Source organism: Anomaloglossus baeobatrachus, chromosome 3 (genome assembly GCF_048569485.1).
Source record: "Anomaloglossus baeobatrachus isolate aAnoBae1 chromosome 3, aAnoBae1.hap1, whole genome shotgun sequence".
Taxonomy (NCBI): Eukaryota; Metazoa; Chordata; class Amphibia; order Anura; family Aromobatidae; genus Anomaloglossus; species Anomaloglossus baeobatrachus.
This window is the reverse complement of record NC_134355.1, coordinates 191,269,719-191,292,746: the sequence shown is the minus strand read 5'-3', so window position 1 is coordinate 191,292,746 and position 23,028 is coordinate 191,269,719. Positions and strand designations below refer to the sequence as shown.

The 23,028-nt window shown below is 41.4% G+C and overlaps 1 protein-coding gene across 8 annotated transcripts in view; it reads left to right on the top strand.

The window, feature by feature from the left end:
* ARID1B (AT-rich interaction domain 1B) overlaps window positions 1-23,028 on the top strand; it is a 572,492-nt gene that overhangs the window by 417,124 nt on the left and 132,340 nt on the right. For 5 of the 8 annotated variants that reach the window (XM_075339668.1, XM_075339669.1, XM_075339671.1 and 2 more), the window contains one exon: window positions 3,779-3,907. The exons of the other annotated variants lie outside the window; for them this stretch is intronic. In XM_075339668.1, coding sequence (XP_075195783.1) covers window positions 3,779-3,907 — 129 coding nt within the window. The remainder of the gene's footprint in view (window positions 1-3,778; window positions 3,908-23,028) is intronic. 8 annotated transcript variants of the gene reach the window in all.

Sequence of the window (23,028 nt, the reverse complement as noted above, 5' to 3'; positions counted from 1 at the left end):
CACCGCAGAAGAAATGCTAGCACAGGCTTCCAGTATCCGTTGTTTCAGATGCTGCACATCTTGTAACTTCACAGCATAGACAATTGCCTTCAGATGACACCAAAGATAAAAGTCTAAGGGGGTCAGATTGGGAGACCTTGGTGGCCATTCATTTGGCCCACGATGACCAATCCACTTTCCACACACTTTTCATGTAGGAATGCTCGGACCTGACACCCATAATGTTAGTGGTGCACCTTCACCAGGCTTGAGCATTCCTACATGAACAGTGTTGCACTTTTGTACTCAAATTATCAGCGATATGAAGCATTTTACATTGCCAGCATAGTGAATGAGATTTCTGAAATCATACACATGCTGCTTAGTTTTTCTTTGAAGATTTTATCATATCTGCAGCATGTCAACTTTCAGTGTTTTTGCAGCATTCTTCACCCATTCAAATGAATAAGAAAAAAAACACATCAGTGATGCAGCAAAAACATAAATTTTGCGCTATTTTTCCTGCCAACACTCTTGTGCAAGCAGCAGAAAAATATACCACAAACACAGAATATGTGCACGTACCCTCAATAGGCAAATATATCAATACGATTAGCTACACTCTAACAGCTTTTTAAGAATAATTATAGAGCATCTTTAAAGGGGTTATCCGGGACTTTTTTTTTTTCTTCTTATGTGGCTAAGAACTCATTAGCAGGTAGTTGCTGACTACCTGCCATTTCTACCTAGCGCTGATCTGGCGGCTTAGAGCATTCATGGACAGCACCTTCTGGCAATTCTATGGCTGTGATGTCTCACCGACAGAGCAGCTTCTTCTCTTCCACTCTGTCTACGGGGCTGTAGCGCTGATGTCATGCTGATTGACAGCCAGCACCCCTCTGCCTAATTGCAGGGAACCTGTTGTCAATCCACATGAAGTTAGCGGTGACGCTTTGTCAACACAGCAGACCAGAAGAGGAAGAGCTGCTCTGTTGATATGACATTAAGTGAAGCTGCAGAATCGCCTGTTAAGCCTAGGTCACACGTAGCGACGCAGCAGCGATCACGACGACTATCTGACCTTATCAGGATCGCTGTTGTGTGGTTATATGGTTGCTGGTGATCTGTCAAACAGACAGATCTCACCAGTGACCAGCCCCCAGCCAGCAGCGACGCGTGGAAGCGATGCTGAGTTTGGTAACTAAGGTAAATATCGGGTAATCAAGTAAAGTGCTTCGCTTGGTTACCTGATATTTACCTTGGTTACCAGCGCACACCGCTTAGCGCTGACTCCCTGCACTCATAGCCAGAATACACATCGGGTTAATAAGCAAACCGCTTATAGTTACCCGATGTGTATCTTGGCTACGTGTGCAGGGAGCAGGCAGCCGGCTTCAAGAAGCTGCGGACGCTGGTAACGAAGATAAATATCGGGTAACCAAGCCTTTGCTTTGTTACCCGATATTTACCTTGGTTACCAGCGTCCGCAGAAGTTGGCTCCCTGCACATTCAGTTCGTTGCTCTCTCGCTGTCACACACAGCGATGTGTGCTTCACAGCGGGAGAACAATGACCAAAAAATGGTCCAAGACATTCATCAACGACTGGCGACCTCACAGCAGGGGCCAGGTTGTTGCTGGATGTCACATACAGCGACATCGCTAGCAAGGTTGCTGCTACGTCACAGAAAATGGTGACTTAGCAGCGACGTCGTCGTTGCTGTCGTTGTGTGTGACATGACCATAAGTTCTAAGCCCAATAAGAAAAAAATACAAAAGTCCCTGATAACCCCTTTAAAGTATACTTATAGACCTACTTTAGTTTATAATCTTCTATAGTTACTCTCTATGACCGGCCATAGAAATGCATTGAGAACACATTGCAAATGAGATAAATAAATGTAATCCAGTCACTGGACCCTCATAGCATTGATGGCTATCCAGAGGGGATCAGACAGAGATGATGCAGCAGCATTACAAAGTGCGCACACACATGTATAGCACAGGTTTTAGGATCCACAGGGTAAAGGACCTTTGGTGACCTCATGGTCACATAAAAGTGATATCATCAAAGGTCCTGCTGCACTGTTTATTTTGGAAACTGCACTGGTTATGCAGGATTGCTATTATCAGTGCAGTTTCTACTTGTAAACAATAATGCCTCTTATGAAGATGCTTTCCTGGGCAACTGTCCTTCTATTTTATGAATGCCAGCCCTGGTTGTCATATAGCCAGTTTTATAAATCCTCCAAAGATGAGAACAGCAAAAAATTAGGTTTATGTGTAGAGGTTTCTTTTACAGATGTGGGAACCTAAACCATGCTTCATTGGAAAAAAAAAATCAATCCAGAAAATACTAAAAAACAAAGTGTAAAGATCACGAAACATAGGTTCTAAACTCATTGCTGGATGATTCGTTTAACGTTTCTAAGAGCTGATCAATGGGTCCTATAAGTAAGTATCTGTTCACACGAGTGGGTGTCTTCCAATCAAAGCCACCTGCAGAATGAATAAATTGCTACTTTTAACAGCTTCTCAGTTTCCAAACCCTGAAACAGATAAAAGAAGTAACAAACACCAAATATGATCTCAGCTATATAATTTTTACATTGCTGTGCATTATGCTCATTTTTGTGATGCTTTTTCAGGTAGAAAGACGTTGTGGGCACATATCTGAAGGCCACGTGCGCACGAATATTGTTGTTTTTGTAACTCCGTATTTGTAAGTCTAAATCAGGAGAGGAACAATCAGAGGAAAAGTATAATATAAACGTGCACCACTTCTACATTTATTTTAACCACTCTTGATTATGTTTTACAAATACTAAGGTAAAAATCTAACCAAATACTCAAAGTTTGAAAATGGCGTAAGGATTCTTGTAGATGCCCAAAGTGACAAATTCCATGGATTACTGGGATGTGCTATTTTTGACAAACGTTTTCCATTCTGGGGGGCCTTTTCAGTAATTTTTATTTAATCATTTTAAATAGGATTTATGTTAATATTCAGCAGTGAGTTACTTTTATGTAATTTCAGACAATTAAGAGTTTCATTTCAGGACGCGCTAAAAACTGAAGTATCTTAATAAGATTCTGTTAGGGTATTTTCACACAATGTTTTTTAAAAAAATATGTTGGGGTTTTTTAAGCAGAAGATGCTTTAGGAAAGTCTTCATTCTCTGATTGTTTTATAAATTTGAAGCATCATTGTATTGAGAATTCTTGGTGGTTTCCTGTGCACATTTTGGTTTTTTTTACCCCAAGCATTTTTGTTATTAGCGGTTTTCCAGCATTTTCGGGGTCTCTTTTGTACTGGTGTTTTTTTTTTTTTAAGAAGTTAAGACCAGTGAACAATGAAGAAACCACTATTGGGTTTTGAAACAAAAACGCTGACAAAACACTCAAAGGGTCTTTTGAACCTTCCCATTGACTTGTGTTGTAAAGTATAGAGCATCTGCAGATCTGAAGACTCCGGCAGAGTGGTCAGGTCTCTGGTTTTAACTGTTTGACGTCTTTGGAAATTGAAGTGGTTAAAACACACTAAAATGCATGAACATGTTAATTTTTTTTCTAAATTTGTTTTATTTGTACTTTTGAAACCAGTTTTTTACTGGGCCCACTCCAAACACCACCTAAAAAAAAACAACAAAAAAACATTGTGTGAACATACCCCTAGCATTCCCTGTCCTTGTATTATAAAATGTTGTTTATCATTTTCTCTTATTTTTGCTGGTAGATGTTAATTGGCTCATTTGATTAAAGTGCATTTCCAAAGTAGCCTGTTCTTTTGTCCTGCTCTAGGCCACCATACATTAGGTCACCTGTTCATCCCAGCCAGTCTGGGGCTGGCGGACGCCCCATATTTTCCTCACAACATCCCAACTATGGCAACTCTCAGGTTCCAATGATGCATCAACCTGATCAGTACGGGTAGGTAGAACTGTCCATGCCTTGGGACCCTGGCCATTTAGTTTTTGTTTTCACTTATTAACTGTTTGCATACTGACTCTGCTTGTTCTTTGACTTTTTCGTGGCATGTAATCCCTGCCTTGGTGTGTTTGCTAGCAGTGGAAGTTTGTCAACAACTATAAAAGCTTTAACATCCTTTAAGTTGTACTGATACTAACCTAGATGATGGGAAGTGCATGTCTATTAGGCATTGCCACAACACCCCGCATGGCTCATGGTCTTTCTACCCTTCATGCCTGCAAGGGTGACTGTGATGGTCCCTCACAAGAAGTGTGCCGCTCATTTCACTTGTTTCCTTTTGTGGTTGTCATATTGTATGTTTTTGTCTGAGAAGTGTATTGTGACATACATGGTTAATATGAATGCAATGTCTTCTGCTTCGGTTACTCAGATCTGACTTTTTCAAGAAAGGTGTCTTTGACCTTGAATTTATTCATAGCATGGTATTTTTCAATCTCTTTATGCTTTTAAAGAGGACAATGATCTTGTCTTTTTCCAGAAAGATTAGAAATGCTTTTGTATTTGTTGCTTCTCTTCAAGTCGTTTATGTGGTTTGTCAGTTTCTGATTTCTTTAGGTCACGCTGTTATCATTCATGGAGACCAAAGCACTGAAAAGAAAACACTTATTTAGCCTTTTTTTCAGGGTCATAGAACTCTAGACCTAAAAAAGAAAAATACACATTATATAATATAAAGAACTACTGACATTTTTACTTTTTTGTCTCTAGCTTTGCTTTCTTTTATTTCTACTTTGCACTTTACATAGTCTAGAGATCTGATTAAGGCGTTTCATACACTAGTCCTTATGATGGGTGTGCAGGAGTAAGATGCTCTGAATTCATTGATGCACGAGCCACTTAATGAATGCTATCATTTTTCGCATCAAAAGAAATGTTACTTCAGTCAGAGACTAGAGTAATAATCGGGCATAATGTATACCACAACTTTATAATAATTTGTTGGGTGGGCTTTCCCACACCTGCTCCTCCTTAGCTCTAGCCACTTTGGCAAAGCTGGCCCAAAAACTGACCTGAAAATGTCAAAAGTCAAGATGTTTGCAACAGTTCATTTTGGGAAAAAATGTTGCAATTTTTGAACATAAACAACTCGATGAATCAGAGCCTTTATCTAGTTTGATACGAAATATACTGTGAATAAACTTTGTAGCGTTCAGGACGTAGGAAAAGGGGAGAACTCTACCTCTAGCTTCTCTCGCCTTCTCCCACTCCCTTCTACATAGAATCTTATCATTAGCAACTGCCATCTCCTATTTCAGTAATGTCAAAATCTGTCTTTACTAAATCCAAATTTTACTTGGACATAGGACCAGGGGGCCCTCGCTGCGAGTGGAAAAAAGACGGTTCTGGCAGCTAAATAGAAAAGGGTTCTTTACAGTTAGAGCAGCCAGATTGTGAAATGCAAGAGGTAATAATGTCCTCAGTACACACAACATTGTTGGTTATAAATGATTTAGTGAAGAATTATAACTGGTGGAGCAAGGTTGAACTAGATGGACCTAGGTCTTTTATCATCCTATGTAACTATGTAACTTTTGTTAATTGAGAATTTTGAAATATTTTGAAAATGAAAGCGTTTGTCCACTACTTTAACATTGATGGTATATCCTTTAGTTAGGTCATCAGTGTCTGATCAGCCAGGGTCTGACACCCCTGCCCATCAGCTGTTTTCAGAGCCAGTGACTGTAGCAGGCGGATGGAAATTCTTAGTTCCAGTGATAATTGCTGCACATCCGCTTCCCATTCAAATGTATAGGAGGCGGATGGGCAGTTCTTGGCTACGGACACCATCAGAAGACTGGTGTCAGCAGCTTCAGAACTGAGCATTTCTGGCTGCCACAGCCAACACAGAGAGCAGCTGATTGGAGGAGGTACCGGGAGTCTGACCCCGGCCAATCAGACATTGATGACCTATCCTGTGGACAACCTCTTTAATAATTCCAGCAGGAGAAAGAAGCAGATTTTCATGCGAGTACTATTGATTTATTAAATAAAAATTATAATTAAAGTCACTCTTAAACATGAGGGTACAAGAAGCTGAGCTATGTGGAATGGTTTTTGCCGCTCTACCAAATTTATCAAGGATCTGAAAATATGTAAACTAGGCATGTGAACACAGTGATGCAATAATGAAGCATAACTTTCAAATTCAGGGTTTTATATTTTTTAATATCTCATCTGGTGCCTGCCACAACATTTCTGTTGGTTTTTCTGGTTGGTATACATGTCCAAGCTTCAGCAGTAAGCTCGGCCATGTGCACAAACCAGAGCTTGTCTGCAGTGTTGTAGAACCCCCCCACTTAAGCCATCCAACATCAAGCTGTCCCAATGTCCATGCTCAGTGTCCTATGAATGTGCTGTAGACCTGCAGAGTTGGACTTGGTCCATGTATCATTATTAGTGTTAACACTTAGGGTATGTGCGCACGCTGAGTTCTGTCAAGTGCAGAAAAAAATGCACCCTCTGGCAGACTGGACAACTGTAAACACTGCGTTTGACAAAAAAAAATGCATCCAAAATGCATGCATTTTGAATGCATTTTTGACAGTGCGGTCCCACTCGGCTCTGCTATATCCCCATAGAGCATGGCTGGCTGCGAGACAGAGCCGCGCGTTCAGAATGAACTCTGAAGAACTTCATCCGACTTCATTGTCATCCTGCAGCTCTGTCGATGTGCCGTGGCCTGATTTGCTATCACAGGTGAAGGACTCACCGGTGAACAAAAATCCCCTGAGTGACTGAAGTGAGCCGCGTGATCAGCAGTGTCGTCACTCAGGTTACCCGTGGCCAGCTGGAGTCCTCCACCCGAGACCGCAAATCACCTGAGTGAGGGCACCGCTGATCGCATGGCTCACTTAAGTCACTCGGGCGACTTTCTGTCACAGTTGGAAGATCCAGCGGTGGCAGCGGGTAACCTGAGTGACGTCATCACTGATAGAGCGACTCACTTCAGTTGCTGCGTGGAGCTGACAGAGCGGTCGTGCTCTATGGCCGCTCGCTGTCCGCTTCCGATGTAGAAGAGCTGAAAGCGTCGTGGGACCTCATGTGGATTACGCCGGACCTAGATGGGTATTTGGGGATTAATAAAGTGGTGAAAGATGGTGGGGGTTTTTTTTGTCTTTTATTCCAAATAAAGGATTTTTTGGGTGTATGTGTTTTCTTTAACTTACAGATTAATCATGGAGGGTGTCTCATAGACACCCGACATGATTAACTTAGGACTTAGTGGCAGCTCTGGGCTGCTATTAACTCTTTGTTACCCGATTGCCACCGCACCAGGCCAATTTGGGATGAGGCGGGTAAAATCCCCAGGACTGTCTCATCTATAGGATGCAGCAATTCCGGGCGGCTGCTAGCTGATATTTTTAGGCTGGGGGGCTTCTCATAACGTGGGGCTACCCATCCTGAGAATACCAGCCCTTCAGCCTGTGGCTTTACCTTGGCTGGTATCAAAATGGGGGGGGTGGGGTTTGGGGGACACCGCACGTTTGTTTTTTTTTTTTTTTAATTTATTTTGCTGCATGATATAGACCCGGCAAGTGTGATTGGTTGCAGTGAGACAGCTGTCACTCAGAGTGCGCGCGCGTCTGAATGCAATTAATCATAGGCGCCGGTGGGCAGGGGAAGCAGTGAATACGAGATAGAATAATGAGCGGCCGGCATTTTCAAAAACAGGAGAAGCCGCCGGATTAGTATGACAGCTGTGCAGCGCCGTGCCGGTGATCGGTGAGTATGAGAGAGGGGGTGAAAGAGAGACAGACCGACCGAGAGAGACTGAAAGACCTGCGTTTTGTTTGTCAAAAAAGCGTGCAGAACGCAACAGAAATGCAGTGCAAGCACACAGCTAAACATTTTGGTTGTGTTTTGACACACCTTATTGATTTCAATGGTTCTAAAATGCAACCAAATCGCACAAAAGAAGTGACATGCTGCTTTTTTAAACGCATCGATTTTGTCAAATATTTGAATAGATACAGCCCAGCACTAATATAAATTGTGGTAACAATTAAAATATAACCTTTATTGGTTCATAGTTAAAAATATTAAACCACACAACACATACGGTTGTAGAACAACCAAGTAAAAATGGAGCAAATGTAAAAAGCTCCTAATATCACCATGGAAGGACAAACCTCACACTGGGGGGGAGGATAGAATAACCTCCCACCACGGTGATAGAGAAACAAACAACCCCAACCAGGTTGTAAAAATTACTGAATTATACACACAAGACAGTTAGTGTCCAAAAGACAAAATTCAAAAGATGTATGAAGAAAAATTATTTTAGTTGTCCAATATGTAGAGGGGGGGGGCCAAACACAACAGCCTCACAATACCCCTCAATTGGCAACCATCTGACCTGATGTGCTCCTAGACCTCCCAACGCGTTTCTTCCATGGTGATATTAGGAGCTTTTTACATTTGCTCCATTTTTACTTGGTTGTTCTACAACCGTATGTGTTGTGTGGTTTAATATTTTTAACTATGAACCAATAAAGGTTATATTTTAATTGTTACCACAATTTATATTAGTGCTGGGCTGTATCTATACATATATCGTGAAGCATATGACAATTTTTGGGAATTGTCAAATATTTGACATCCAAAACGCTGTTTAAAAAAAGCAACGGGCGCATGGAATTTGCAGACTTCTCATAGACTTCGCTGGGGAAGCAGAACTCATGCATTTTGACACTGACACGCTGCACTTTGCAACGCAACCAAAACGCAGGAAAAAACGCAACATGCGCACATAGCCTTATGGCCGTTACCAGATGTTTTCTATCAGTAGTCAAATGTACAGCATATAATAGTAATATGAAAAAGTTTGGGCACCCCTATTAATGTTAACCTTTTTTCTTTATAACAATTTGGGTTTTTGCAACAGCTATTTCAGTTTCATATATCTAATAACTGATGGACTGAGTAATATTTCTGGATTGAAATGAGGTTTATTGTACTAACAGAAAATGTGCAATCCGCATTTAAAATTTGACCGGTGCAAAAGTATGGGCACTCTTATCAATTTCTTGATTTGAACACTCCTAACTACATTTTACTGCCTTACTAAAGCACTAAATTGGTTTTGTAACCTCATTGAGCTTTGAACTTCATAGGCAGGTGTATCCAATCATGAGAAAAGATATTTAAGGTGGCCACTTGCAAGTTGTTCTCCTATTTGAATCTCCTATGAAGAGTGGCATCATGGGCTCCTCAAAACAACTCTCAAATGATCTGAAAACAAAGATTATTCAACATAGTTGTTCAGGGGAAGGATACAAAAAATTGTCTCAGAGATTTAAACTGTCAGTTTCCACTGTGAGGAACATAGTAAGGAAATAAAAGAACACAGGTACAGTTCTTGTTAAGCCCAGAAGTGGCAGGCCAAGAAAAAAATCAGAAAGCCAGAGAAGAAGAATGGTGAGAACAGTCAAGGACAATCCACAGACCACCTCCAAAGACCTGCAGCATCATCTTGCTGCAGATGGTGTCAATGTGCATCGGTCAACAATACAGCGCACATTGCACAAGGAGAAGCTGTATGGGAGAGATGTGAAAGAAGCCGTTTCTGCAAGCACACCACAAACAGAGTTGCCTGAGGTATGCAAAAGCACATTTGGACAAGCCAGTTACATTTTGTAAGTAGGTCCTGTGGACTGATGAAACAAAGATTGAGTTGTTTTGTCATACAAAAAGGTGTTATGCATGGAGGCAAAAAACCACGGCATTCCAAGAAAAGCACTTGCTACCCACAGTAAAATTTGGCGGAGGTTCCATCATGCTTTGGGGCTGTGTGGCCAATGCCGGCACCGGGAATCTTGTTAGAGTTGTGGGTCGCATGGATTCAACTCAGTATCAGCAGATTCTTGACAATAATGTGCAAGAATCAGTGACGAAGTTGAAGTTACGCAGGGGATGGATATTTCAGCAAGACAATGATCCAAAACACCGCTCCAAATCTACTCAGGCATTCATGCAGAGGAACAATTACAATGTTCTAGAATGGCCATCCCAGTCCCCAGACCTGAATATCATTGAAAATCTGTGGGATGATTTGAAGCGTGCTGTCCATGCTCGGCGACCATCAAACTTAACTGAACTGGAATTGTTTTGTAAACCGGAATGGTCAAATATACCTTCATCCAGGATCCAGGATCTCATTAAAAGCTACAGGAAGCGACTAGAGGCTGCTATTTTTGCAAAAGGAGGATCTACAAAATATTAATGTCACTTTTATGTTTATACTTTTGCAGCGGTCAAATTTTGTTTAAATGCGGATTGCACATTTTCTATTAGTACAATGAACTTCATTTCAATCCAGAAATATTACTCAGTCCATCAGTTATTAGATATATGAAACTGAAATAGCTGTTGCAAAAACCCAAATTGTTATAAAGAAAAAAGGTTAACATTAATAGGGGTGCCCAAACTTTTTCATATGACTGTATATATAAAAAAACTACCTTTATGCAAAAAGGTAATGTAGGACCTAGTGGGAAAGGAACAATTGTATTGAGTTTTGAAAAGGGCTGTATATTAAAGTTTTAATCCTTTAAATATTAATAAATATTGGAGGAAAAAAAATCCCTGAAAACTTCTTTGGGGATAATTACAACTTGTTCAACAATTGTCAAAAACTTCTAGTACTATTGTCAATATGACCGACAAAATGATGATAGCTGTAATACATGGAACACACAAGTTTAGTTTGTGACAAAAATATTTAGTCTCATTGGCAGTGATCTTTTCATATTTCCTATACTTGCAAATGGCTACAATGGAACTGTCAATATATTTTGTATTTCCTATCTGGGTTTAACAGATATATTTCCTCCTCTCTGTCATGAAATATACGATAGACCAAGGCCAGGTGGTTCCAATCATCTGTATTCAATCATGTTACTCTGCCAATAGTGAAGCCCACCACAGTTTCAATGATGGTCTGAGTTGCCCCAATGTCATGGCAAGAAAATTCCATGTCTGCGTGCTGACAGCCAACTGCCCAAGCATGTGCATTAAAGCTAGGTGTACGTCGCCAGCTTCATTTTTGATCTGTGCTTCCTCTAAAAGCAGCAGGTATTCAGAGGCTCTGTTCGTGCAGTGAGCGCACGCTGCTCGCATTGCTCTGTGCACTTTGACATGCATGAACTACATTTTGTTGGACACAAAAAGTTTCTTTTCACAAAATTTTCAACCCGATGCCAAAAAGAACCCTAAAAAGAAATACTAGTAAGGTAAGCACATGAACACAAATTGCAATCCACAGACTGCGTGGCTCTCCCGACCGGAGCCTGATAACTTCATGTGTCTGTCACGCTCTGGTCTGGAGAGCCGCATTGCAGTTTGAGATCCATGTTCACCAACATTTGAATGAGCCCTTAAATGTATGGATTTGAGGAAATTTTCTCTTGTACTTTTTTTTTAAATTATTCTCCATTCACAAGAAATGTAAAAAACTTGTCACTTATAACAAGCAAACACACGATCTCTGACACCGATTTTGGATTTTTTTTTTCCTTAATTGACTTTCTGTAACTTTTCTAGTGAATTAGGGCTGAAGAAAAATGTGCAATTATAGTTAAAATACAAGGAGCAAATGTCAGCTACCCTACATCACTGATGAATCTCATGGAGTCTGGCACCTGTCTAGCTCTCCTCTATTGAATTTAAGTGTTACTTACAGCCTACTACTAGAGAAGAGCGGACCTGTGGAAGCTGTTTGGCGGGTGCAGCCGGACTTTGGAAAAAGTTCACTTTGGGTCCCGGACTTGACCTGAACCTTAAGGAAGTCATTGGGCATTTTGGGACTCTGCCCACATGCAGCTAGCCATAAACAGATCGCTTCTGGGGTGAGGTTTCTAACTTTTCTTTTTTGGGAGGTGGGGTGCACACATTCCATCCATTCATGCTGTTGTTACCCCTAATGCGAGCCAATCAAACACTGCAAGCGGCTCACACTTGGCTGAGCACCGCGATGCTCGCTTCAGTGGTTTGCATACATAAAGCACCCGATCTCCAAACTCAAACTCTTTTTTTCTTTTATATAAATTCTGTGTTCAATATGAACACCAGACTACAAACCTTGGATTCGCTCATTTTTAACTACTACCGACATCTTCATTAGTTCTGCAATTGTGCAACACATGTCTGAAGTATTTTTTTCCAATGTTTTAGGACTTTCTCTTTCTATCTGTGCTGCTGAGCTGATGTCCTCTAACTATCCTAAAATCACTCTAAAATGGCTGCTCAGCTTTCATACAGGCTGTGATAGTCCCTCCTTAGCTTATCATGTTAAGTAATAGATGCTAGGTACTTTGGAAAAGCTTGCACAGTCATGCATGAGGTCGTGTAAGCCATCTGTGTGTGGCTGGTGGAATCTTTTGCAATGTGAAAAAATAGAACCAGATTTTTCTTTCACAATTTGCATTAATCGAATTGCAGATTTTTGAGTTTGCCAGAATGTGAATTTCATAAGATTTAACACAAAATAGTTTGCTCATTTCTAATTTGCATCAATAAATTGAAATATATGTTGTTAGATTCCTTTGTAACGCTCACATTTATATTACTGAAGAATGTACATAGAAAATCCATAAAGATGTGGGTGAAAGCTTTTCCCAATGCAACACCTACAGATAAAATGTCACCAATATTTAAAGGGATTTTCCCACTTACCGTATTTTTCGGACTATAAGACGCACTTTTTTCCCCCCAAATGTTGGGGGAAAGTGGGGGGTGCGTCTTACAGTCTGAATCTAGGGCTGCGGGAATGAGGGTGCTGCGGTGGAGCGGGTCATCGGCGGCACGAGCAGGATATAGCAGCGCCTGCCGTGACCACGTGGACCCACTCATTTAATATGCACGCCCATCATCCCGCCCATAATCTCTCAGCGCTGAAGCCGGCGCTGACAGGTAAGCAGGATGATGGGCGGGGAATGCGTGCATAGTAAACAGCCGGCCCGCATGATCACCCCTGGCAACTACAGCCTGGAGTGATCATGTGCGGCTATATTCACTGCTCCCCGCGCATCATCATCAGCGCGGGGTGCAGTGAATCAGTTTAACTCACCGGCCACAATCCCTGCAGCACTGCGATGTCCTCCTGTCTGCCGGCGGCGGCTGTGTGGAGACTAGCGGTGCACACAGCAATTACTTCATCGCTGTGCGCACGTGTCCACACGCAGCCGCCGCCGGCACAGACAGGACATCGCAATTCTGTAGGGATCGTGGCCGGCTCCACACTCCAGCGCTGCTGCTGACACAGACTGAGGAGGAGTGATGCTGCAGGGAGTGAGGTAAGGTGAGTATAAACGTTTTTTATTTATTTTTTTTTTTTTATGTGCCACAGGATGCGGGACGTATACCAGGATGGGGGTGTATAGCAGGAAGAGGGCATATAGGAGGATGGGGGTATATTATGAGCAGGATGGCGGTATATGAGCAGAATGGGGCATATAGCAGGATGGAGGTATATAGCAGGATGGGGCCATATGCCAGGATGGGTTATATAGCAGGATGGGACCATATGCCAGGATGGGGTATATAGCAGGATGGGGCCATATGCCAGGATGAGTTATATAGCAGGATGGGGCCATATGCCAGTATATAGCAGGATGCCGCCATATGCCAGGATGACGGTATATAACAGGATGAGGGACATTTACGGTATATACAAGGCAGGAGCATCATTACCAGGCTGGGGTACCTTAGTAGAGAATTTGGGGACATTACCCCCATAACAGTCTCAGCAGCAGATCCTCGCCCCATAACAGTGTGTCATGACCACATTTTTTTCTTAAAATTTTATTTTCCTCCTCTAAAACCACGGTGCGTCTTCTAGTCCGAAAATTACGGTAATGTATTTAAATAAGAATGTCCCTGTGCTGAGATCTTATATATGTGCCTCTGCTATGTGCTGTGTAATTGCTGTGTCTGACCGTACAGTGACATGGTCTGATCATACCACATCTTCTGTGCAGGGGAGAAAGCATACAGCTATTAGGCTATGTGCCCACGGGCGCTCATACCTGCGGCTGTATCCGCTGGTACGAGCGCATGTTTCCCGCAGCTGTTCGCCGGCGTCCGCAGCTATTTTTAGCTGCTAGATTACAGCGGAATAGCTGCGGGGAAACATGCGGAGATTCATGTGGTTTACCTGCGGACGTCCAGCCTCTTATCTCCATAGCGGAGGGCCGGGACATCGCAGGTAATTCCGCATGAATAATTGACATGTAATTATACATGCGGATGCCTACATCCGCAGCATGGTCGGCAGCCACACTTTCCGCAGCGTGGACACAGCACTCCCCATGTCCCATAGGATAACATGGGGAGTGACACTACATGCTAATACCTGCGGATTTATCTGGAAAATCCAGAAAAATCCGAAGGTTTTCCGTGGCAAAATCCGCAGAAACAAGGTCCCGTGGGCACATAGCCTTATAGCACGGGATCACAAATTATTTTTTTGAGTAAAAACATTTTTAAAAATAACACCGGGAAATGTTTTATCTCACAAAAATAATTAGCTGTGATCCCGTGGTGTAATGTTACATAGTTACTTAGGTCAAAAAAAGACTTAGGTCCATCTAGTTCAACCTTTCTCCACCAGTTCTCCATTTGGTCACTAAGTGATTTATAATCGACAATGTTGTGTGTACTGAGGAAATCATCCAGCCCTTTTTTAAAAGCTGTTATAGTATCTGCCATTACTACCTCTTGTGGTAGGGCATTCCACAGTCTGACTGCTCTAACTGTAAAGAACCCTTTCCTATTTAGCTGTCGGAATCGCTTTTCTTCCACTCGCAGTGAATGCCCCCTGATCATTAGTATTGTCTTCGGAAGAAATAAGTCATGTGCCAGTCCTTTATATTGACCACACATGTATTTATACATATAAATGAGATCTCCTCTGAGACGTCTTTTTTTCAAAGCTAAGCATGTCTAACTCTTCCAACCTGTCATCATATGGGAGGCCTTCCATTCCTTGTAATAATCTAGTTGCCTGCCTTTGAACTGACTCGAACTTCTGAATGTCCTTTTTAAAATGTGGAGCCCAAAACTGAATCCTATATTCCAGATGTGGCCTTACAAGTGATTTATAGAGGGGTAACAGTACGTTGGGATCCCGGGATCTAATCTCTCTTTTTATACACCCTAAAATCTTGTTTGCTTTTGCAGCTGCTGCTTGACATTGAGTGCTGCTGCTCAGCTTGTTTGTAATGAGAATACCCAAGTTCTTCTCCTGTCTGTATAATAGTTTGCGTCCTCCCCAGCCCAGGAGATGTGGTATGATCAGACCATGTCCCTGTACGGTCAGACACGTCTATTACACGGCACAGAGGCACATATAAGATTATCTCGGCATAGGAATTTTTTTTTTTTTTTATTAAACATACAATCGTGGAATTATTATTCCAAGATCCATTGATTAAAAGTAGCTTTAAAATTAACTTTGTTTTTGGGGAAAACCCCTCTTAGCTTGATTATTACTTTTAGTTTCTTTAATATATTCTTAAATATCACCCATTCCGGTTTATAACATGCAACAATCTTTTCATTGCTACATGAGAAGCCTCCTAATTTCCTATCGCAGTATTTCTGAAGGCAAGTCTGTAGTCATAGGGCCTTACTCTGTACATTCAGAAAAAACATCACAAAAAAGAAACAGCCTTTCCAACACCAGATCAGATTGCCAATGCACAAGCAGGATGGGCAGACCCCCCATGATAAAGGTGAGGGCAGCACAGAATACTGATGAAACAACCACTCGCAAACCTACCAATTCATGGAGGGGATGGCTGCTAGCATTAAAAATGCACACAGGTGAGACTTGGATAGGACGCCAGTCACACAGGTATGTGTGATGCACAGTGGCTTACAGGCTATTGATGACACCCATACTAATAGATCAAACTGGTTGCCCAGCACTATGTAAGTGTACCCCACAGGACAGACATCCTGATTTACCTAACAAACACTGAAGGTCCTGGCTACATCCTACATAATGATGGGAAAATGTGCAATAAAAAGATAAAAAAATGATATATAAATAAATGAGGTATTAGTTTATATACTTGCCAAAATACATAAGCTTGCAACCCACGTCAAGGGTCTTCATACTTGTGAGTCCTTACACTAAAGTTAAAATGGAAATTACCATCTATTAATAAAAATAAAGACCCTTTACATTTTCTTTCTTCTTAGGTTTAGGAAAGCTGCATGGCCCTTTAAAATAACCTGTAGGCTAGGGCTACACATTGACTTTGGCCACTACTTCTGTCCTGTGACCAAGGTTCACCCAGTGGTGTTGCTACATCTCTGCACAATACAAGTGAATGAGGTTGCATTGCAACCCCGAGAGTACAGCTACAAGCAAGTTGTAACCACTCCAACCTTATCCAATTTTCTGCAACTTGCTAGTTGCAATGCGACGCCATACACTTAGATTGTGCGGTGATGTAGTAGTGGCATCGAGCAAACTTGCCATGCAGCCCCATCCTTAATGTCTAGTTGGGATGCATGAGCGCTGATATCAATGAAAATACATCTTAGGCCTTCTACACATGTTCGTGTTTTTTGTTTTTGATAAAGATACCACACGTACCCATTATAACCTATTGACCTATTGGGAATTTCGCATGTCCATGTTTTTTCACGGACCGTGTGTGCAAATAAACCACACAGAGACATGTACCGTAGTTTTTTTTTTTTTCCCAGCAGCATGGATGACAAAGGCCAATACAAGCCCATGGGTCCGTGAAAAACACGGATCGTATCCGTCTTTTCTGTGTGTTTAACATTGATATATAGGAGACGCTTTGTAATAGCTTTTTCTTTCGCCGTATCAGAAAAACATGGACGGCACATAGATGGAAAGCACTGATTACACTCTTGTCTTGTGTTTCACCACACAAAGCGGTTGTTCTTTGTATTTGTGACCTTCTCTGGTCAGCAAAATGTCAGTTGAACGTGAAGCCAGCTAGACGGCCATCTGCAAGGTTTTAAACGTTTTATTACAGCTCGAAATCTCATTTAATGACGTGATAAAGCTCAGTGTCTGAATGCGATTGCTGTTCCATTTACCTTCTATATTCTGCAGTGCAGGACAATCTTGTGGTGACGCAAGGACACATTTTGTAGCCATCTAAAACTCTTACGACTGTGTTGTGCCAGGTCAGGCTTTTCACTTTGCTTTGTAGTAAAGGAATTTATACGTTTTATTTTCCAAGAGTTTTGTTATCCTTGCTCTGTGGATTTTGCTGACCATGAACTAAATATACCCTTCATTTCCCATCTGAAAAGTACTGCGCTTCTTTGTTGATCTTGTACTTTGTACAATACCGGGCCGCTTTCTCCCCTTCATTATATTCCCTTGCTACATATTTTATATTAGCACAGAGCACATTTGAAGAAGAAAAAAATACTTGCAGAAATGTATGAACATAAAACGAGTGTGACATTGTCTGATCACTGTCCGCGGTGTTTATAAAAAGATATTCATGATTGTTTGATCCTCAGTATTAATCAGAGCATTATAAGGTTCTGTTCACACTCTTTTTTTTTTTTCTGGAGTCATTTTATGCAGCTCTGCTCATAAATAATCACAAAATGCTGAAAAAAATCTCTCGATTTCTTTGGAAAAATTACTTGTTATATATTCAGACTTCTAAGCAGATTTTAAAGCCCTCACCAGCCGGCGATTTTTTTCATTTTTTATTTTTTCCTTCCCTTCTTCCAGGAGCCATTACTTTTTTTTTTTTTTGCATCAGTATAGCCATATGAGGGCCTGTTTTTTTGCAGGATGAGTTGTACTTTTGAATCACATCATTCATTTTGCCATATATTGTACTGGAAAAACTGGGAAAAAATATCCAAGTGCGGTGAAATTGCAAAAAAAGTGCAATTCCACACTTGATTTCGAGGTTCTTACTTAAAATGTTCACTATATGGCGAAACTGACCATGCCGTATGATTCCCTGGGTCAGTATTAGTTTGTAGATACCAAACATGTGTAAGTTTTTATTTTCCTTAAGCGGTGAAAAAAACATTCTTAAACGTCAAAAAAAAATTGTGCTTTTTGTCGACATTTTCCAAGACTCTTATGTTCTCATTTTTCAGGATCCGGGGCTTTGTGAGGGCTTATTTTTGCGTCCTGAGCTGTCGTTTTTTATACCATTGTTGTGTAGATGTGATGTTTTGATTGCCTCTTATTGCTTTCTAATGCAATGTTGCGGCAATCCAAAAACTGTAATTATGATGTTTTGATTATTTTTTTTTCTTGTTATGCCCTTTACCGATCAGATTAATCTTTATTTTCTATATTTTGACTGGGCATGTCTGAACATAGCGATACCAAATATGTGTATTTTATTGTTTTATTTTCAAAGGGGGTGATGTGAAATGTATGGCTGTTAAGTTTTTTGTGGTTTTTTTTTTTTAATCTTTAAAAACTTTTTTATACACTTTTTTTTATTTTTATTTTTTTATAGTTTCTACTAGTCTGATGCAGGAACTACTACATCATGACAGTTTGAGAGGTCATCAGCTGACCCTTGGCTGTCCTGACAATTCATCAGTACCCCATGATCACGTCACAGGGTCAATTGGGAGTGCGGTGTGATGCGCTCCCCGACGGTGCGTTAATCCCGCTGTAAGAGATTGACAGTGGAATTTAACTACTTAAGAGGTGTAGGTGAATCTCCAATCCAGCCGCGACTGTTAGCTGCACGTTGGCTGATCAGATCAGCTGACATGTGCGGGGAAACGTGTGCTCGCCGCGCAAGCCCGCATTAAAGGGGCAGAAACTACTTATGGCATACAGATGCGTTGTAGGTCGTGAAGGGGTTAAATGCTTCAGGGTTTCAAACACCTTGTTGGAGAATAAAATCGCTCCTATGAAGCTACCCTGATGAAAATGCTCCAAACTTAGGCACTGTCCGATCAAAAGCTTGCAAAAATGTTTCTGGAAAAACACTTCAAAACTGCTTCAGTCTAAAAAAACAAAAAAAAAAAAAACCCAAACCTCCACAAAGCAAAACATTTTTTCAGAATCCTCCCCAAAGGAAGATAGTTTTCTGGCTGAAGTACCTTCCACTAGTTTGTGATCTTATTGTAAACGTATCCATATAGAACCAGTAGACATCACCATGAGCAGGTTTTTGATGACCTAGCAGAGCAATGGATTGAACCCCCCTAAGGCCGGTGTCACACTTGCGAGTGCCTCGCGCATCACCTGGCACGGACTCACACTCTACTCATAGGAGCGGGTCGGTTGCATGCATCTCTATGCAGCTGAGATGCTCCTGTGAGAAGAGTGTGCCGGGTGATGCACCACGAGATGCGCACGAGGCACTCGCAAGTGTGACACCGTCCTAAAGCTTAGAATGTCTATTACTTTGGCCAATAAACGATGTATAGATCATGTGTGCAGGAAAAAGCTGTTGCCAGGAACCTCCTGCAGCAACTTGTCAGCTGGAGAAACAAAAGAATTTGGACTTGTTGGGATCCAAGAAGTCTTCCCAAATAATAGACAAAACCATATGGTCCCTGCCATTTTTTTTCCAGATTGTGGTCCCTATTGGTAATATTACCCTGCCTGGAGGAAATCAAGCTTTACTTATTATATTAAGATTTACAAGACTTATGTTTCCGATAATAATAATAATATAATATCATTATATAAGATTTAATAGTATAATAATAATAATAAATATAAAAATGCAAAGATGAGTTTTTGGTGATTTTTTTTTTTTTTTTTTTAAAGTTGTGTATTTTCTCTGCACAAGTGTATTTTACAGCTCCAGCAAAGTGGGTGGGATTTATAAAGATTCACAACATATCAATTTCTCCTGTGGGTATGTTTTATCTGTGGATTTTCCCCTTAGAATTGCATAAGAGCCATCCTAAAAACTAATGTAATCCGCTCATGAATATATCAATAAGTTTTGTCAAATCCAAATAAGAAATATCAAACAGAAAGCGATTTGTTTAATGCAGGACATACCAAAAAGAGCCTAACCTGCAGTGCTAAAAATGCATGAAAAAAACTCAAACGCAATGAAAAAAAAAACCTAATAGGTGCCGAAACTCTGCAACATTGATAAGCTCCCCAAATATTCATCGTGGGCATGTAGTTTAACAGATTAATACCTCCAGACAATAATCAAATACCATCAACATAAACAATAGTGATAATACTGTCATACTGGTCATTAACCACAACTATTGTACTAGGATTGATTACCATCATACGATCATCGTAGAATGCTAATATCCATTTTACACCAGTGCGCTGCAGACCAAATATGTGTATACTGTGCAGGTTCTCACCAGTGACGGTCTTAATGATTGTCATTATTTTTCACTTTTGTTTTCCTTTTTGAAACTGACAGACAAGTCAATTTCTCCAGTCTTTAACACACTGTTGGTTCCCCCCATAAACCTGCATACAGTATGATTGTTCTCTGGCAGAGTATGATGGTTCTTCCCACAACTGTCCATACAGTATGATTGTTCTCTGGCAGAGTATGATGGTTCTTCCCACAACTCTCCATACAGTATGATGGTTCTCTGGCACAGTATGATGGTTCTTCCCACAACTCTCCATACAGTATGATGGTTCTCTGGCACAGTATGATGGTTCTTCCCACAACTCTCCATACAGTATGATGTTTCTATTTTGCAGTGAACATGTGCACTAATATCCCACCACCCAATGTCCCCAAAGTGGCATTGTCCATCAGCAGGTTACAACTGGAAATGGCCTGTGTCGTACTGGAGTAAGCGAGGCAGCAGGGCGCCTGTGACTTTGTTCTCCGCCACAGCTGTTAACACTACCGGTGTCCTGAGGATGCTGATTCTATCAGTGTCATAATTGATGCAGCCTAAAGGGTGCTTTACACGCTGCGACATCGCTAATGATATATCGTCGGGGTCACGGTGTTTGTGACGCACATCCGGCGTCGTTAGCAACATCGCAGTATGTGACAGCTAGGAGCGACGATCAACGATCGCAAAAACTTCAAAGATCATTGACACGTCGCTCCTTTTCTTAATATCGTTGGTGGTGCATGCCGCTGGTTGTTCGTCGTTCCTGCGGCATCACACATCGCTGTGTGTGACACCGCAGGAACGACGAACATCTCCTTACCTGCGTCCACCGGCAATGAGAAAGGAAGAAGGTGTGCGGCATGTTCCGGCCGCTCATCACCGCCCCTCCTCTTCTATTGGACGGCTGCCTTGTGACGCCGCACGAACCGCCCACTTAGAAAGGAGGCGTTTTGCCGGCCACAGCGACGTCTCAGGAAAGGTAAGTCCGTGTGACGGGTGTAAGCAATGTTATGCGCCACGGGCAGCGCTTTGCCCGTGTCGAACAACCGATGGGGGCGGGTACGTTCGCTAGCGATATCGATACCGATATCGCAGCGTGTAAAGTGCCCTTTAGACCAGACTGGCCCATCTGGCATTTGCCAGAGTTGCTCAATGGCAAGTCCGGCCCTGGCTCTTAAGGCTGCTTTACACGTTACAATTTATCGTGCGATCGCATTTGTGACACGTACTTACCTTCCAAACGACCTCGCTATGGGCGGCGAACATCCTCTTCCTGAAGGGGGAGGGATGGTCGGCGTCACAGTGAGGTCACACAGCAGCTGGCCAATAGAAGCGGAGGGGCGGGGATGAGCGGGATGTAACATCCCACCCATTTCCTTCCTTCCGCATTGCCGGCGGCCGCAGGTAAGCTGCAGTTCATCGTTCCCGGGGTGTCACACGGAGCGATGTGTGCTGCCTCGGGAACAGTGAACAACAGGACGTTCGATTTTTAGAAAAAGAGCGACGTGTCAGCGATTAATGAGAAGGTGAGTATTTCTGCTCGTTCATACCTGTCACACGCTACGATATCACTAACTATGCCGGATGTGCGTCACTTTCGACGTGACCCCGCCGACATCTCGTTAGATATATCGTAGCGTGTAAAGCCCGCTTTATCCATGTCATTGGCCAATCCAGACAAAACTGTTGGGTTCAGCTGACTTTAATGCGCATTGCAAACCTAAGTTTCACAGTTGATATTAATTTGTTACAACTTAGGTTCAATAAATAATGTATCAAATGTGCAAATATTCAGCTGAATGATATAAAAAAAGACATGATTAAAAAGTTTATAATTCTGTTAAGGGGTCATGCATGAAAATATATGTACAATATAAAACCGCCTAATGAATGATAGGCTAACACTAATCACTATCTCTAAGAGTGAATAACACAGTGTACAGTTTTGTGTGTTCATTTCATTCCATCTCTAGAACATTTTGCAAACTTTTATATCGCAATTTCAGGCTCTCAATCTGTTATTAGTTTTTCTTTACGTTGTCACCACTCCAGAGAGATGCATTCTATTCTAGAAATAAATAAAAAGCATAACTTTAGGTCAGCACAGTTAACTCCCTTGGTGGAATTTCTAAAGGCTTTCAAGAAAGAGCCGTTTGGACAGTAAAGCACTTTATGAATGGCTCTCTGGTCACCGTAACTATAGTATTTATGCCGCATGAGATGATTTTGATGTCTTTGTAGTGTTTGACCTCTGAGCATTTATTTTTTTAGCATCTTTTAGTGCAATGTGTCAGGGTTTGTAGTCTTTGTATTTGATGAAACCCAATATGAACTTTATACTTTACAACACATGAATAACACCAAAAGTAATTATAAATTAACAACTCTCATTTTAACCAGGCCTGAAAGGGTCTCAATGACTAGGCAATTATTTTCATTTTTACCTCTTCACTTTTCAGCAGCCACAATTTTTTTTGCACTTACATGACTGTATAAGATTTAATTTATTTTTTTACTTTTCAATTACCTGTTGAATGAATTTGGTTGAGTAGAAGGTTTCTGGGGGGTTTTGTATATGGAAAAAAAAAAACCTTGTGTTTTTTTTCTTCTGAAGACTTCATTACTTTTTTTGCCATTTTTTATGATTATTATTATTATTATGTATTATGGCACCATTTATTCCATGGCGCTTTACAAGTGAAAAGGGTATGAATAAAAATCAAGTACAATAG